This window comes from Pseudochaenichthys georgianus, chromosome 10 (assembly GCF_902827115.2).
Source record: "Pseudochaenichthys georgianus chromosome 10, fPseGeo1.2, whole genome shotgun sequence".
In the NCBI taxonomy this organism is placed as follows: Eukaryota; Metazoa; Chordata; class Actinopteri; order Perciformes; family Channichthyidae; genus Pseudochaenichthys; species Pseudochaenichthys georgianus.
Window position 1 is genome coordinate 19,561,155 of NC_047512.1, and position 16,027 is coordinate 19,577,181.

A 16,027-nucleotide genomic window follows, 5' to 3' on the forward strand; every position below is an offset into this window, starting at 1 on the left:
TGTCAAGTGAGTTTTTGTGTTGCTGTACAACTTTGTTTTGGCTTTTTATCTACTTTCTATTTTTTGTGAAAGTACGATTTAGTTTGTGATTAAAGAACATTCTATTTTTGGACATCTGTCTCCGAATCCTGCTTTTGGGTCCTGCGTCCTGTATCTCGGTTCATAACAGGACCACACTGAAAGTGTTTGTCAGTTTACCTTGTTTTTGTCCAACAATCAATCTACACTAAGCAAAACCAGTTTTACTTTTAGCCTATATGAATGCCACATTTTAAGCTTCGAAGTCTGAGATAAATGTCTTCTCAGTTCTTCACCAGATCATTCATATCCACTACTACAGCATATGGCCAGATAAGCTTTATAATCTTGCAAGCCTCTGAAGTGTTTTTCATGGAAAATCATCCCAGTTTCTGTTCCAACAAGATGACAACACAATGGGTTGATGCTTCATCCACAGATGGAGGTGTGGGATGATGTTACAGGGTTTAACTCCTCAGTTTAAGATAAAGGCCACTAGTGGACTTGTTCCTGCTGTTCCTTTTGTTTCCAATCATCAAAATTGATTTGACAATAGAATCAAAGGTTGCATATATTGTAAAAAAGAAAAAGGTTTATAAAGTTCATATAGTAAAGAAACCACTTTTGACACAAAAATGGTCTGTGGGGACCTCTGACTAGGTCTGACTTTTTCGGCCTTATATTTGCGTCATTCCACTCAGCCAAGATGTCCTCTGCAAACAGTTGGACAGATTAATGCTGGTCCCAAGAGCTGCATGTTCCATTGTTTGCATAATTTTCAGATGTAAATTAGCGAGAGGCAGAAAGACAGCATCCAAATAAGGAGAATGTGAGAGTAAACCCTAGAGCAGGCCTATTCAAATGGCGGCCCGCGGGCCAGATGCGGCCCAGAACCAACTCCCGAGTGGCCCAGCCTCCGGTAGCCAAATTCCTACACTAGTACAGACCATGAATGCAACACTCCGCGTTGCATAGAAACCACTAAACCACAACGCAGCACGTTTTTTGAAAGTGTATCTGGTGGTGCTAGTAACGGTGGTCATATGATAGCAACTCTAAAACATGTCTATCGGAACTCTGAAGCGTAAACAAAGACAAATCGGTCATTGATCTTGTGGAGCAGATGCGCGAGTCATTGCCCAAGTCAAGCTGGACCTTTTCGCGACCGACTTGAGTACGGGTTGGATGCTGCATTTTCCGACGCTCCCCAAATACATCACATCCCCGGCACAAATCACGGATGTGATGACAGATTTCATTGCGAGGTTGAAAGAGAACTTTGCCGGTTGATTGGATGGACTTGCTCTGCCCACAGAGGTGATGGGCTTTGTCAGAGACCCCTTCACTGTTGCAATAGAGGGGGACGTATCAACCAGAACAAAGGAAGTGGTCCCCTGCATCGACGAGGGGAAATTTACACTGGAATTTATTGACATGCATTCATCCGTAACCATGGCACCAGAGCAGCGCACTAACGGGCCAGCGAAGTTTTGGAGTGATGTCAAAAAACAGCAGTTCCCTAACGTTCAGAAAGTAGCGATCTGTGTGCTCAGTATGTTTGGATCAACATACACATGTGAATCAAGCTTTTCACACATGAACTCAATAAAAAGTAGCACTCGCTGCTCCCTGACTGACAGCACTCTTCACCAATGTCTTAAGATTGCATTGACATCCTATGAGCCAAAAATCACTGCTCTTGTTCAAAAAAAAAAAGTCAGCGATGACAAATTACAAATGAGGTGATAGTAAGCACCTAGTTTACTATAGTAGACGTGTAGTGTAGTATTCATGTTATTTACCCTCATCCCTTGTTATGGGTTTGTGCAGGGTTTGACAGTTATTTTTGTATTCATTTAAATGAACTTTGTAATGTGTCTGGGTCAATTGTGACCAAAACATATGATTTTTTTGTTATTACTTGAAAAGTGAAAACATTATAGTATTACCTCTTTTTGTTACATTGGAGCTCTTTAACTGTTTGTTAATGCACTTTTTGATGTGCATGTGTCATATGTATCCAATTTTATTTTGTATGTGAGGACATGTATTAAGACTGCTATTATTGTATTCAGTTAAATGCACTTTGTGATGTGCCTGGTTAAAACAAAAAACCTGAATATTTGACTTCTAAAGCAAACAAATGTCATGCTACAACTGTGCACTTTTTTTCAGATTCTGTTAAATTAATGCTAATTTGTTGTGTTTTTATGCACTTTTTGATGTAGATTGTGTGTTAGATGAACAATGAATAAAAATTGCATGTTTTTCATCGCAGTAATATGTGTTGGTTTAAAATGTGTCATTACCCGCTTTTTACAGGCCGCTGAATGTCTGGCCCAGCTGAATTTTGTAGTTATAAAATCTGGCCCAACTGAATGTGTAATTGAATAGCCCTGCCCTAGAGCGACAGACGAATGTGTTTAAGCAAATATGGTGTTACCGGATTAGCAATACTGGATCCATGTGCCTTTCCAAGTGACAGGCCAGTCACATATTTGGGCATAAAGCACATTTTCGAAAGGACGTCAAACACTGCATCTGTGCCAACCTATAATGGATATACTACCCCCCAGTGCGAGGCAGTATGATGACTCACAAGTGCACAAATATGTTCTTTTGTTCACAACAAACTCAGACCCACACTTTATCTTGGCCATGCGGTACATTTGACTATTGCTGTTTTGATTTTTAATACATCTTTCACTTAGCATAACACTCTCTGAAACAGACCAGACACAAAGACACATCTAATCTCTACAGTGTATTTGGATCCCAATCTGTTTTTGGAGTCTGTTGGAGTGTATTATTAGCCATGTGCGTAAAGCTTCAGAAGAGAAGACAGACTGTCTGACAGATGTGCCCTGTCTTCACCCTGCTTTCCTCTTTTACTCCTCACTGACTCAACAAACACCAGATGAACAGAGCAACTGGTTGCCTCCATGTAATGTGATCAAATGCACACATTCACAAACACTCATGCATGCAGCAACAAGAGAAGACATATATTTCATTCATAAACTCTGGTCTTTTTCCCCCATATCTTGCTGCTCTCGGCTCCAGTGTCTTATATTTTGGTTGATGGACTCAAATGAGTTGTTTTAATATAAAAAAACAACTGAGTTAAGTTCACTGGTCAAAAAAGTTCAATTATTGTATTCTATTAAGTTAAATTAACAACTGTTAAGTCACACTGACACACATTACAGTCAGATTTTGCTTTACAGTTAATTTCCCTACGTTTAAGAAAACTGTTTATATAACAGGCCTTAATGTTTATTTGATAACCGTGTGCTGTCCCTTTGCACAATTAGTTTTTTATTTACTTTACTCTCATGAATAATTTCAGGGCTATTCAGATCTACGGTGTGATGCCTTGGAGGAACCCTGACACACAGGTATAAATAATGTAATAATTTGTTTTTAGTATGTATAATTTTGCCTATAATGCTTCTGTGTTAGTACACAAGTAGTACTTTTTGTGCAGGGCTTTTACTCTAAGGGGAGTATTTTTAAATAGTTGTAATCAAAGTTTTATTCTTGAGTTCAGGGTACTTCCTCCAGAACTGAATGTTTTTTCGGGTTGCCCACTGATGCACTTTTGTAGCATTTAATCCAGTGACACACAAACACCAACCAAACAACAGGCTCATTATGACTCAGTAGGGAACTCATGGCAAAGTCTCACTCTCTTTTTGGAGTATAAACAGTGTTTCTATGATTCATTAAGATATACAGAAGATCTCATAATTTCTATGTTTAAGGTTTTTCCTTCCGCTTGCGTTTGTTGAGTTATAACGAGCTGAGGCTCGCTGCTCTGGAAGCTCGTGTTTCCATGCAAAATACAATTAAATTCATAAACACTTCGTGAATATCCATTTGCTCCTCCTGCAAGTCTCTCTCAGATTCTGTGTTTTCTTTCTGGGCCCTCTGACGTCAGTGTGTTCATTATTTTTTTAAACAAAACATGTGTGAGGGTGAACGTCACACAAACTGACGTGCCAACTCATACAAGCCAATACACAGGCTTGGCCAAGACAAGTTTAATCATGTGGGGGAGAGTGTGTGACAGAGAGAGAGAGAGAGAGATTTCTGGAGTGATAGGGATTCAGACAAAGATTGAGTGACAGTCTATGAAAGGCAGGCACACACACAGAAGATTCAAAGAAAGGCAGAGGCAAGAAAAATATGATAGAGAGTTGGGGGAGGATAAGTGGGCACAATGTATAATAAGTGTACATCATCAAAGTCTGACGACTTCAGAGAAATTCTCGCTGGTTGTGTTCCTGCACCGGAAAAGGCATTAAAGATATCCCATGACCACCCAGGCAGGGGCTTTCAGGCATAAAGTAAAAGCGCCTACACTGCCATGAAACAGCAACTTGGAAATATAGGAAGGCTGAGCAAGTCTGTCACGATTCAAGTTTTTGATGTACATTTCTCGAGGTGGTTAACCATGGCAACATATAAGATGTCCCGCTCATGCATTTCTTCCATCTGCACTTTCTCTGTGAAATCATGACCCATAGTTAATGTCCTTTTATATAATGTAACTTCAGAGCTCCTGCCAAAGCTGTGTTACAATAAAACATTTAAAATGTTGTTGAATTTGGTTACCATCTGCATTTAACTATTCATTACCGGCTTAAGAAACGTCCTTTGACATTTTGGACTTCAGAAGTTAAATTACATTTGTTTCCTTTCACAAAAGAAGAAAAGTAAAAACCCTTGATTGAAATATATAACAAATAATCGTTTGTAGACAGCAAGAATGTTCCAACCTTGTTTTCTTCAGCCAATGAGAGGAGATTAACAAAACATATCACACTAGTTTGCCACATTTGTTGATTTTATGTGCTTTTTTAATGATAAAATTGTTACTCTTAGAAACAAAATTAATGACCTCTTGCCTTTGTCCAGTATAGTGTTATCAACAGCTCCCGGAAATGTAAGTTCTAATATTACACTAGATAGTAAATTAGAATGCTTTTCAGCTATAAACCTTGAACAATATTATCAGGAATCATTCTGTACATTTTCATTGTTATGCGGATGATACTCAACTATAGTGATCCATCAAGCCTGATGAAACCAATCATCTAAATAAAATTCAAGGACTTAAAAACGTGGATGACCTAAAACGTTTTGATGTTAAACACGGCCAAAATTGAAGTTATTGTACTCGGCCCAAAGACTCTACGAAACAAACTATCTAAAGATATATTAACTATGGATGGCATTAATTTGGCCTCCAGTGAGACTGTAAGGAATCTTGGTGTTATATTTGATCAGGATTTATCCTTTAACGCCCACATAAAATCAATCTCAAGGACCGCCTACTTCCATCTACGTAACATTACAAAAATCAGGCATATCTTGCCTCAAAACGATGCAGAGAAACTAGTCCATGCATTTGTTACTTCAAGGCTGGATTATTGTAACTCTTTATTATCAGGGAGTACCAAGAAGTCAGTTAAGTCGCTTCAGATGATTCAAAATGCTGCAGCACGTGTACTAACAAATAATCAGAGGTTTTAGTGGAGTTAATATACAAATCCTTTGTTTAACCAGGTAAAAGTCTCATTGAGATTAAAATCTCTTTTTGAAGAGTGACCTGGCAAAAAAATGAAAAAGAAAAATGAAAAGAAAATCTGCTTTTTAACTTTGAGGAAATTAAAAGTTCTGAAAGTAAGATGCTGTTAAGGACAATAATGCATGTGGGTTTGAGGATTTGTTCTGCTTTGAACTATGACTAAAGGCTTTTGTCGCAGAAAGTGAAATTGAGGTGTGAAATTGAGCTGGATGACGAAAAAACATTGGGGCCCTCAACCAAACTGGTTTGAACTTTATAACTTTTGTGTGTGTGCTATTTCTCCCTATTTGCTTATGTAAGTTAAGTGTATGTGCAACACATGAGTGTATCCATCACCCTCATTATCAGGGTGAAAGCTAATCTGTTGAGGGGGCTGATTCTGGGACACATCGTCACATTTTCATTCTGGCGTTTTCCCCATTAATCCCCCTGAATCATAAGGAATCATCTTCACACACACACACACACACACACACACACACACACACACACACACACACACACACACACACACACACACACGCACGCACGCACGCACGCACGCACGCACGCACGCACGCACGCACGCACGCACGCACACACACACACACACACACACACACACACACACACACACACACGTATCACATGACCCAATATAGCTGCCTCCTGCACATGGTGACTACATTGATTGGGTGAGGAGAGAAATTGAGATTGTTGACCTTTACCAAACACACTGACACATTGGATTACACTTCACACCGTTGCACACACACACACACACACACACACACACACACACACACACACACACACACACACACACACACACACACACACACACACACACACACACACACACACACACACACACACGCACGCACACACACACACACACACACACACACACACACACACACACACACACACACACACACACACACACACACACACACACACACACACACACACACACACACACACACACACACACACACACACACACACACACACACACACACACACCATGTATACATCACTTCAGGGGACATTACATTGGCTTACATGCATTTCCTGGAGACTTATCCTAACCCCTTACCCCTAACCATAACCAAGTCTTCACCCTAAAATGAATGATTGCCCTCACGGGGACCTCCATTATGTCCCCATAAGGGAGGCGAGTCCCCAAACGTGACTATGTAAACAGATGTAGGTCCCCACAAGGATAGTAATGCTAGGCCACACACACACACACACACACGCACGCACGCACGCACGCACGCACGCACGCACGCACACACACACAATCTCCTTTAAGGTTTGACAGAAGCACTATGAGTAAACTCACAAAGTCTAGACTAACTTTATCTGCCATTTACGCTCATGATTCTCTCATCTTACTGTGCTCATAGTGCCAAAGTATAAATAATAATAATACTGCTTGTGTTAAAGTAATGTTCAGTAGGCTAAGTGTTGCAATCTTGACTATCATCACAAAGCATCATACAATATGAATATCTGTAACCTTTGTTTTTGTGCCTGCTCACTAACTTTTGCCATTTTTCTTTTTCCTTTGTGGTGTCCCTAGCGAACAAAGACAACAGTGAATCAACAGTACAAAAAAAAAACACACACTTCTCTTTGATTGTTATTTTGTTTTAAGCAAAACACGTTCATAATAAATGTTCCTATCGAAAAATACATCTTAAAGCATCAAAGTATTCCTTCATGTTCTTTGCAGAAACTCAGTCATTTTCCAGGTTGAATGGTATGGACTCACTAACATTAAGAGCTGACAAGAAATCAAGAAATAATGCTGATCACTTCCAGGTTGGATTGGTACTGTGTTGAACTGATCTCGGTATCCAAAAACAGCTTTAATATGTGAGATTAATTTATGCATGACAGTTTGATTGTCATCAATGTCTCTTTATGGTCTTACAACACATATATCCCACTGCAATCATATTAAATCCTTAGATTTATGGAAGGGGTTAGACAAAACAGGCATAGATTCCCATGTATTTTGGAAACAAAACATTTTTTATTAAGTGATACCTGTCCATAAAGGACTTTTTCACATTTAAATCCAAGCTCATCCTCATACATAAGGCAAACAGTCACACTGACAGAGACCAATTGCAGGTCAATGTGTAATGTAACAGGAGCCAACAAGAGGACAGAGACCTGAGGCTTCAAACAACACAAAGGGTTGTGTAGTGATTAGCCCTGGGGTTGTTTTTACCGTTCTCTGTGTCATGTTGGACAACTAAACAGACAGAAAAAGGCCATATTTGTGTACATACACACAGGCACTCATTTTAAGAAGGGAGAAGAGAGTCAAACTGTTCTTCTCAGAACTAGAAACTAGATCACGCGCCAAAAACCCACATCTGCAGAACAACATGTGTAGGTTGTCTGTGAGAAAAGAAGACAAGACTGGAAAACATGGGGGCCAAAAAAGTCATTCCAACAGTTCATTTATTTCATTTACATTCAATCAAAGTTTATCTTCTATTGCCACAAGCTGCCATTCACAGAATGATGCTCAATGAAAAGTAAAAACACAGCTAGTATAAAATACAGAGCCGTTTTTGATGCATGTATTTACAGTTATGAGTGGTATTTACAAGTGTGGGCAGTAGTAGTTTGCCGGCCTCTCTGCGATCAAAAAAGGTTTTGAATCTGAAGGAGAGAGGAGAGCTGCTCTTGGATGCAGTTCTTACGATCCTGTCATCTTGTTCTGCCTTAAGATTAATAACTTAAACTCACTTAGTATCGATTTGCTTTCATTCGCCATTTAATTGATTCTTTTGATTGTCATTCCCTGTATGAATCCACATACCTACTTCTGGCATAATATATTACCAGTTGTATTCATGATACAATGCATGAAATAGTGAGGGACAATGTTAGCAGTGAGTGAGATGTGAGCACTTGCGGATATAGAAAATAGCTGTTGAGGAGTCACAACGCCTGCGTTGCTAACAGCTGTGATATCAAAAAAATCTGATGACTCCACCAGCTGTCTACATGTTCTGTCTCTATAATTTCATTATGTTGTTGTAGGTTTCTGCCTTTGTACTGTCAGTGTCAGAGTCAGTTTCTATGATCTGATCCCTGCTTTTCAAACCTGTACTAATAAGCAGCAGCTACTTCAAAAGTGAAATCCTGTCCTGCTCTATCAACTCGACAGACCTTTGCTCTTCGGAGCTGCTCCCTGCTGTCTCGCCTGTCCCCTGCATCAGTGTAGCGCCTCCTGTGAGTGAAGGAGGTTACTGAAAGGAATCATGATCCAGGTTTTTGGCATAGGTGGAAAGAGCAAGGGGAGAAATCGGAAAGGAAAAAGGAATGGTGAAGGGAAGATTTCAGCCAAAAACAAAATGTAGAGAGAATGTTACAATGGAGAGGGAGAGAAGGTGGAGGAGGGATGGGATGTTGGGAAAGGAGGAGGACGAGGGGAAGGCTGGGTCATCAAAGCCTGGGGGGCACTCCAGCTCGAAGCAGTCGATGGAGGCGTCTTCATTGCCATAGTTGGCCCAGTATTCTTCTTGGTCCAGCTTGGGGAGAGCCACCTCATCGTCTGAAAGTTCATACTTAGTGGAGAGGGTTTCTGTGGGGTTCTTGGGAAGGTACTGAGGCTTTCCAGCCTTCCCCCCTTCTTTGCTCTTCTGGAACGAGGCCTTGGATGTAGATGCAGGCTTGTTCTTGGAGAACCACCAGCGGGTCTTGGTGCTGAAGGTAGTAGTGGTGCTTCCTGCCATTGAGCCGGGGTCAGGAACTGGGCAGAGGGCGAAGTCCATCTCCCGGAGGAATCTGAGGTCCTGGCCGCGACGTTGGGATGGGGAGGTGCACATGAGCTCAGAGGAGGAGATGCGGGCCTTGCGGAACCACTCCCAGAGGGGGCGAGCCTCACAGCCGCAGGACCAGGGGTTACCGTTGAGGCGGAGGAACTGGATGCCCTGGGTGTCCCTCATGGCCTGGCCTGGCAGCTCGGCCAGGGAGTTGTTGAACAGGTAAAGGATGGTCAGGCGGCCCAGGTCACGGAAAGCCCGGCGGTTGACTTGCCTGACGCGGTTGTCGTGGAGAAGAAGGCGGTCTAGGTTGACTAGGCCTCTGAAGACGTTCTCAGAGAGAGCACGGATGCGGTTTCCATGCAGGAACAGATGGGATAGGTTGACCAGATCTGAGAACAGGTCATCCTGCAGAAAGTGGAGTTGATTCTCCTGGAGCAAAGTCAAAATACAACAAGATTCAGTGCTGGGGAAATGCACATGGGAAAAAAAGTTCTTCTGAGGCAAATTAAGGGATGTTTTCCCTCTGTATTGTAGCTGGTGTGTGGCTGAAATGCTGCATTGTGAGTGGGTTTACTAATTTTCAGTTATTTAACTGTTCTTTGAAGAGTTGATTTTGTCTTGGTCTTCTTTTATTTAGCCCTGTTCCTGAGTTATGTTGGATTGTTTTGTTTTATTTGACTTGGAGCTAGAACTGCTGGTAAGAGGAAATGTGTGGGCATACAATACCTTTTGGGTAATGTAGATGTATACTGTTTGTTTGTATGTGTATTGAGTATTTGGCAGCCCCTACCTTTGCTACCATTCTCTGTCATTAATTCCCTACAAATAATCTGAAAGTATTCTGTTGTGCTTAATAAATAGTAAAATGGTAACAGAAATGTTTTATTTGATTTTCCACTGTTGAAATCAAACAGTACAAATGTCTCCGTGTGTGTGGGTGTTCAGCCTGCATGTTGGCAACTAATACATTTGTCCATAAATCAATTTTGCAAGTGTGTTTTATACAACAGGTTTGTGTACAATCATGTGTCGATACTCATGCATAGCTATTAAATATGCATCTTTGCATGTGTGTGTTTATACGCGTGTGAGTGTGCATGCTGATTTACCTGCAGGTAGAGGAACTGCAGGCTGTACAGCTTGTGGAAGAGGTCATGGGGGAGAGTGGCCAGCTTGCAACGATGCATGTGCAGGCTCTGCAGCTTCTCCAAGCCCCTGAAGGCTCCACCTTCCAGACGCTGTAGCGGATTATCGCCCAGATCCAGCTCCTCCAGCACCCTGAGGTTACTGAAGGCCCCGGCTTCAATCCATGTGATGTTGTTGCCATAAAGCCAAAGCACCTGCACAGAGTGAAAAACAAATAACATGGTGATAAAAAGGAAAGACATACAAACGTCTACAAATATTGCCAGTACATTTAACAGCTGCAAAAACACACACTGCACCATCTTTACCTGTGTCTCAAAGCCGAAAGAGTCTGCACGCAGCTCTGTGATGCGGTTGTTCTGCAGGAAAACACGTTGTGAGTCATATGGCACACCGGCCGGCACTATGGTGATGTTCTGAGACTGGCAGCTGACCGTCATGGGCGTAGGGTAACACACACACAGTCGAGGGCATGCCGACACCCCGCCCGGCTTCACCACCACCAGCCACAGAATCAGCCACAGAGTGAGTCCACCTGCAGGAAGATGGAGGAGGTTAATTCTCGAGGAGAAAAAGAAAAACGATTGAAGCTCAGGGTATAAGCTAAGGATCATTGTTGAGTGGTTAGTCCCTGAGATGCACACAAAAGAAAGACAGATTGATTCCAGCCTTCCTTTACTGTCTGTCTGTCAAACCTGTTGCTGTCGTCAGTGATTCTTTTGAACACTGCTGTGCTCTCACCCCTGACTTGTTGAAGGTTTCCAGAACTTTGGGATTCATATATAATTCACAAGATAAAATTACAGAAATCATTGACCCATAACTCCAGATCACTTTACAAAGGTCTCTAGGGCTTTTGTGACACAGTTACACAAATCTTGATTTTTGGCTAGATGAGTAAATCAACATAAATCTACTATAAAGATCTTTAAAAGACAAGAAACGTGAACTCCAAGAGCATCACTGCATTACATTAACCTGGTTTCCTAGTTCTCAGGCAATTTAGGATGTTTCCGTTTGCCACGCAGAGGGTGTGCGTAAAACCTGCAACCAGACCCGGATCAGTTTCGGTTCTTATCAATATTACAGCAGCATCTTGGCACAGCTCGGATAACGGTACACAAAGGGTGCGCTGCGGGAAAAGTGCATGCATTAAATAATGAAGTTCCCATTCATCTGTTGTACGCAAGATTTTCCAGGAGCTCACCTCCTGACCTCTTTACACGCTCTACTATTAGCTGCACTGAATACTGTGAAGGTTTCATGTGTCTTAAGGCAACATGAGATGAAGAACAAAGTAATATGAACATACATTATGTCATAATAATTGCATTTCGAGTAAAGGTGAGCTAGCTCATTAGGGGATTAGATTAGGCTGTTTTGGCAAGCTGTAAGTGGTAGTTCAAACCAAAAGAATTACTTGAATTACTTGTTTTAAATAGTTTTTTGTATAGATCATGATATCACATCAATTCACGGTTAAATTAGACTTTCTAATTTAGATTTTACTGTGAAGTCTTTTATCCTCTTAGTATTTAGTCCTTTCTCATCATGCTACATGCAAATGAAATTCACCCACATTTAACAATAATGATTTAAACTTAAAATAAGTCTTGAACACATTGTAAATCTTGGTAGAACATTTAAAATACATGGAGAATCACCGTGCAAAAGCAATACACAGCAGGTGCACCAGAGAGTAACTCACCCTTAAAGTTGTGCGCTCTGGAGCGCCTCACGGTGCAGAGAGTCTCCATCTCGAACCAAAGCCGAAAGCGAGTTAGCCTGCGAGGCGTGGAAGTGCCTGCTACTGCTATCTCTGCTGAGGTTCAGAACTGGCGAGGAGTTGCTGCAGTTGAAGGCAGTGACGTGCTGGAGTACCTGGAGGCTGTTTATACCCGCGGCCGGGGCTTCGCCCACAGTCGTGGGTAGCGGAGGATCTTCTCTACGTCAGCCGGGAGGAGGGGCGAGAGTCACCGGAGGAAGAGACAAGAAAGGCAGTGATGGGGCGGGCTTTCTTTCTGTCTTCATGAGGCTTACCTAAAACAGTAAACCATCACTCACTAGTACCAAGGGTTATTATATCAGTACAATAATTAAACACTCTATAAGATGAGAACAACCATTTCTTTATAAATGTAAGTAAGCAATGCTTAATCTTGCCATTTTTAAAGACATGCAAATTAATTTCATCAGTTTGATTAGGTAACTCCTGTCTTCATCTTTAAGGACATTGCCAATATGGAGGAAGCCAACTGACTATAAAGAGGTGGGGTGCAGTTTTTGTGACAAAAAAACAAAAATATCTCTGAGATAAAGTATGAATATTTACTGCATAGCTAAAGGCTAGTCTTTGTGTGGATCCACCGTGGCTCACAAGGGGGTTGGAGGAGGACAGAAGGTGAACTTATTTGGCATTAAACCAAAGAATCATCTGTCTCATTCAGTGTAGGCACATTTTGGAAAGAAGCCGAGAGCCTCCTACATTTCAGCACAACAGATGAACATGTAGCCTAAGCAAAGACCAGCGGCAGAGCGAAATTATCCAACGCAGCATATGGGCTGATCACAATGTGTGAGGAGGAGAGGTGACACACAAATTATAATTTCAGTGGGACAACACACACTGACAATTCTCTCCAAGGAATTGTTAAAGCACCATAACACACACAATGTAAATAGCTGTTGTAATAGGTTAAAGTGGCATGCATTAAAGGTCACATATCATGCTATTTTTAGGCAATAGCATAGGTCTCAGATATATAAGAAATATAAAAAACATGTCTTTGAAGTGTTTTGGTCAACAACAACAAAACAGATCACCCATTCTAGCCATGAATTCCTCTATTTCACTTCCTGTTACAACAGTGCTGATTCTGGGTATGAAGTGCTCTCTTGAGAATGAGACCATGTGTCTCAATGATATTTGCACCTGTATAAATAAAGGCTAAAAAAAAAAAGCTTCTTTAAAAAAAACAAAACTGAAACAAAATAAAATAAGAGGGGGCGGAGTTTATGCCGGCTCATGCGGGACCTGGCAGATACTGTCTAAAATGCTGCGGTGATGAAACGCAAGGATTATTAGATCAAGGATTATTTCTGAAACAGTATGGAGCTCAAAGGCTTGCTCTCTTGCCGGTTATACCATCATACGTATTGGGATCATTTGTATTAATGTGGACCGGAGGGAGAGGGTGACGAGCATACATTTCACTTTCCTTTTTTATTTCAATTACAACTTTGGTCATGAAGAATATATTTCTCTGTTGTCCACGTTCATAAAGCAAAGCAGCAGCATCAGAGCACGGTGCAGAGTCTCTAGATGAGTTTACAGTAGTCCCTCGTTCTTATTAAATATCCATGTAGTCGGTTGTATAGAAAACTGTAGTTTCCATAGTTTCCCCACAGCAGCAGACGCACATTCATGACGTCCGCTGGCGCATCATAAACACGTCGGATAGTGAAAGTGCATTCGGATTCTCTAAAGTACCGCAGTCTCTTCTCCTAAGTCCTTTTGAATTCTCCTATCCACTATCCCTTAACCCCATGACGTTTCACTCAGAGGTCAAGGAATAGGAGATAGGGTTAGAATTTAGGAGCTGATTTTTGGATTATCGGAACGCAACCAAAGAGTCGTGATGCACGGCCGGATGTATCTCAGCCAATGACAGCTCTGCATGCATCCCCTGGATATTATTTTATTAACTGCACTCATCGCAACGTGATGTTTACAGAGAGAACAGCTGTGAGGTCCGTGCAGAAAGCAGAGCAGTGTGTAAAATATATATCACTCAGTATAACAGGCCTACATTACTCTCTGTATTTGCTGTAGTTTAGTAGATATCTACAAACAAAGAGTCAATATTTTCCTAAAACCATCTATGTGCTTTACATAATAAAATACTCAACGGCTGTAGCCTGATTATGCTTTAGGAGCTGTAGGTGTGTGTGGTACAGTGTGTAGGTGTGTGTGTTGTACAGTGTGTAGGTGTGTGTGTTGTAGCCTACAGTGCGTAGATGCAGCGGACAGACAGGTCTCAGTTGGTTTGGTGTCCTCTGCTTACTTTTAATACTTGTAAATAAAACTTTTGGCCCGTAATTTATTTCCCTCATTGTAGCGACCAGAGAGGGGGGGGGGATATATATCCAGTCTCTGATGTTACGTTATTATGAGAGTGCTCTGTTTGATTCTGAAATGGTATATATTTATATAAATAAATATATGTGTGTGTGTGTGTGTGTGTATGTGTGTGTCCGCATCTGTAGCCTGTTATTGTCTCATTATACCGCACTGTGAATGAATTAAAAGTAAATATATAAGTCATCATGAACACATCTGTCCATCAGACAGAGGGCTGCTGTGCCTCCTGTCATCATTAATGGACGTCTCTTTAAAATGACCGCTCAGAGGAGAGGAGTTCTCATTTCTCTAACCGCCTGCTGCTTCCCCTCCTCTCTCCTCGGCTCCCCTCCTCGACTCCTCCGTTCGCATCTCCTGTGGGCGGGACTAAGTCTCGAGGATAGGAGTCGTGGAGGGGAGTCGAGGAGGGGAGTTAGAGATATGAGAAAGGGCCATGCTCTCCAGTACAGGTTAGCTCTGAGTGTTAGCGATACTAATGTAAACACCGACCATATTACGTCCACAACAGTCGGGCATTGTTTCTGATAGCAACGTTCCTGATAGTGCTGTGGGTCCGCCGCCGATATTACGTCATATCGGCCGCAAATCTGGATCAGCTCCGTTGTACCCCCGTTTTTAGAGATTTGAGTACAGAGGAAAAGAGGGTTTTATTTTCTGACACTGCGTGAGTTCCCTGACACACCGGGGACACAAATGTATAAAAGACATCAAAAAGTGCATTTTGCATGAGAGGTCCCCTTTAACTTGCTCTTAATTAAACCAGGTCAGTGGTGGGCTAGGTTTACTCACAATACAGTCCTCCCTTTATGATATGGGTCAGACCAGTCCACCATGATGCACATCATCTGTTCCCAAGAGAACACACACTCACCAAAATCTGCTTCACGAAAGGTCATCTGCAACTCAAGCTGTGAGCAGTGCAGGGCATAAGTTGCGCGTCTGGAGTCACACTGTTTCTTGGCGGGAGAGTACTGATTAGTGGAGGCAGACAGCTCACCAGTCAGACTTTAGTTGCCTCTTCGGGAGTCTGTGGGACACTGAAGGTTGCACGATGTGGGTGGGTGCAATGTATTCACACTTTTCTTGGCCCCAGGGCAACTGGGGGAGGCAGCCAGCTCACCAACCAGACTCCATGTTCACACACACACACACACACACACACACACACACACACACACACACACACACACACACACACACACACACACACACACACACACACACACACACACACACACACACACACACACACACACACACACACACACACACACACACACACACACACACACACACACACACACACACACACACACACACTCTATGGATCATGGTCCTGCGGAACATGAAAAT

General features: G+C 42.0%; 1 protein-coding gene across 1 annotated transcript; it reads right to left on the reverse strand.

The window, feature by feature from the left end:
- Window positions 1-7,282: 7,282 nt before the first annotated feature.
- On the reverse strand, window positions 7,283-12,377 carry rtn4rl2b (reticulon 4 receptor-like 2b). The gene is made up of 4 exons (XM_034093256.2): window positions 12,242-12,377; window positions 10,842-11,068; window positions 10,497-10,727; window positions 7,283-9,816 (listed from the first exon to the last, which is right to left on the reverse strand). Exons 1-4 carry the CDS (start codon window positions 12,288-12,290, stop codon window positions 8,959-8,961), a joined length of 1,365 nt encoding a protein of 454 aa, XP_033949147.1. The 5' UTR covers window positions 12,291-12,377; the 3' UTR covers window positions 7,283-8,958.
- Between the last annotated feature and the right edge of the window lie 3,650 nt (window positions 12,378-16,027).

Coding starts and splice junctions, on each gene's coding strand:
- rtn4rl2b (XM_034093256.2), bottom strand. CDS start 12,290: ATGGAGACTCTCTGCACCGTGAGGCGCTCCAGAGCGCACAACTTTAAG. Junction 11,069..12,241: donor CAGAGCGCACAACTTTAAGG/GTGAGTTACTCT, acceptor ATCTTCCTGCAG/GTGGACTCACTCTGTGGCTG. Junction 10,728..10,841: donor CTTTCGGCTTTGAGACACAG/GTAAAGATGGTG, acceptor CACTCTGTGCAG/GTGCTTTGGCTTTATGGCAA.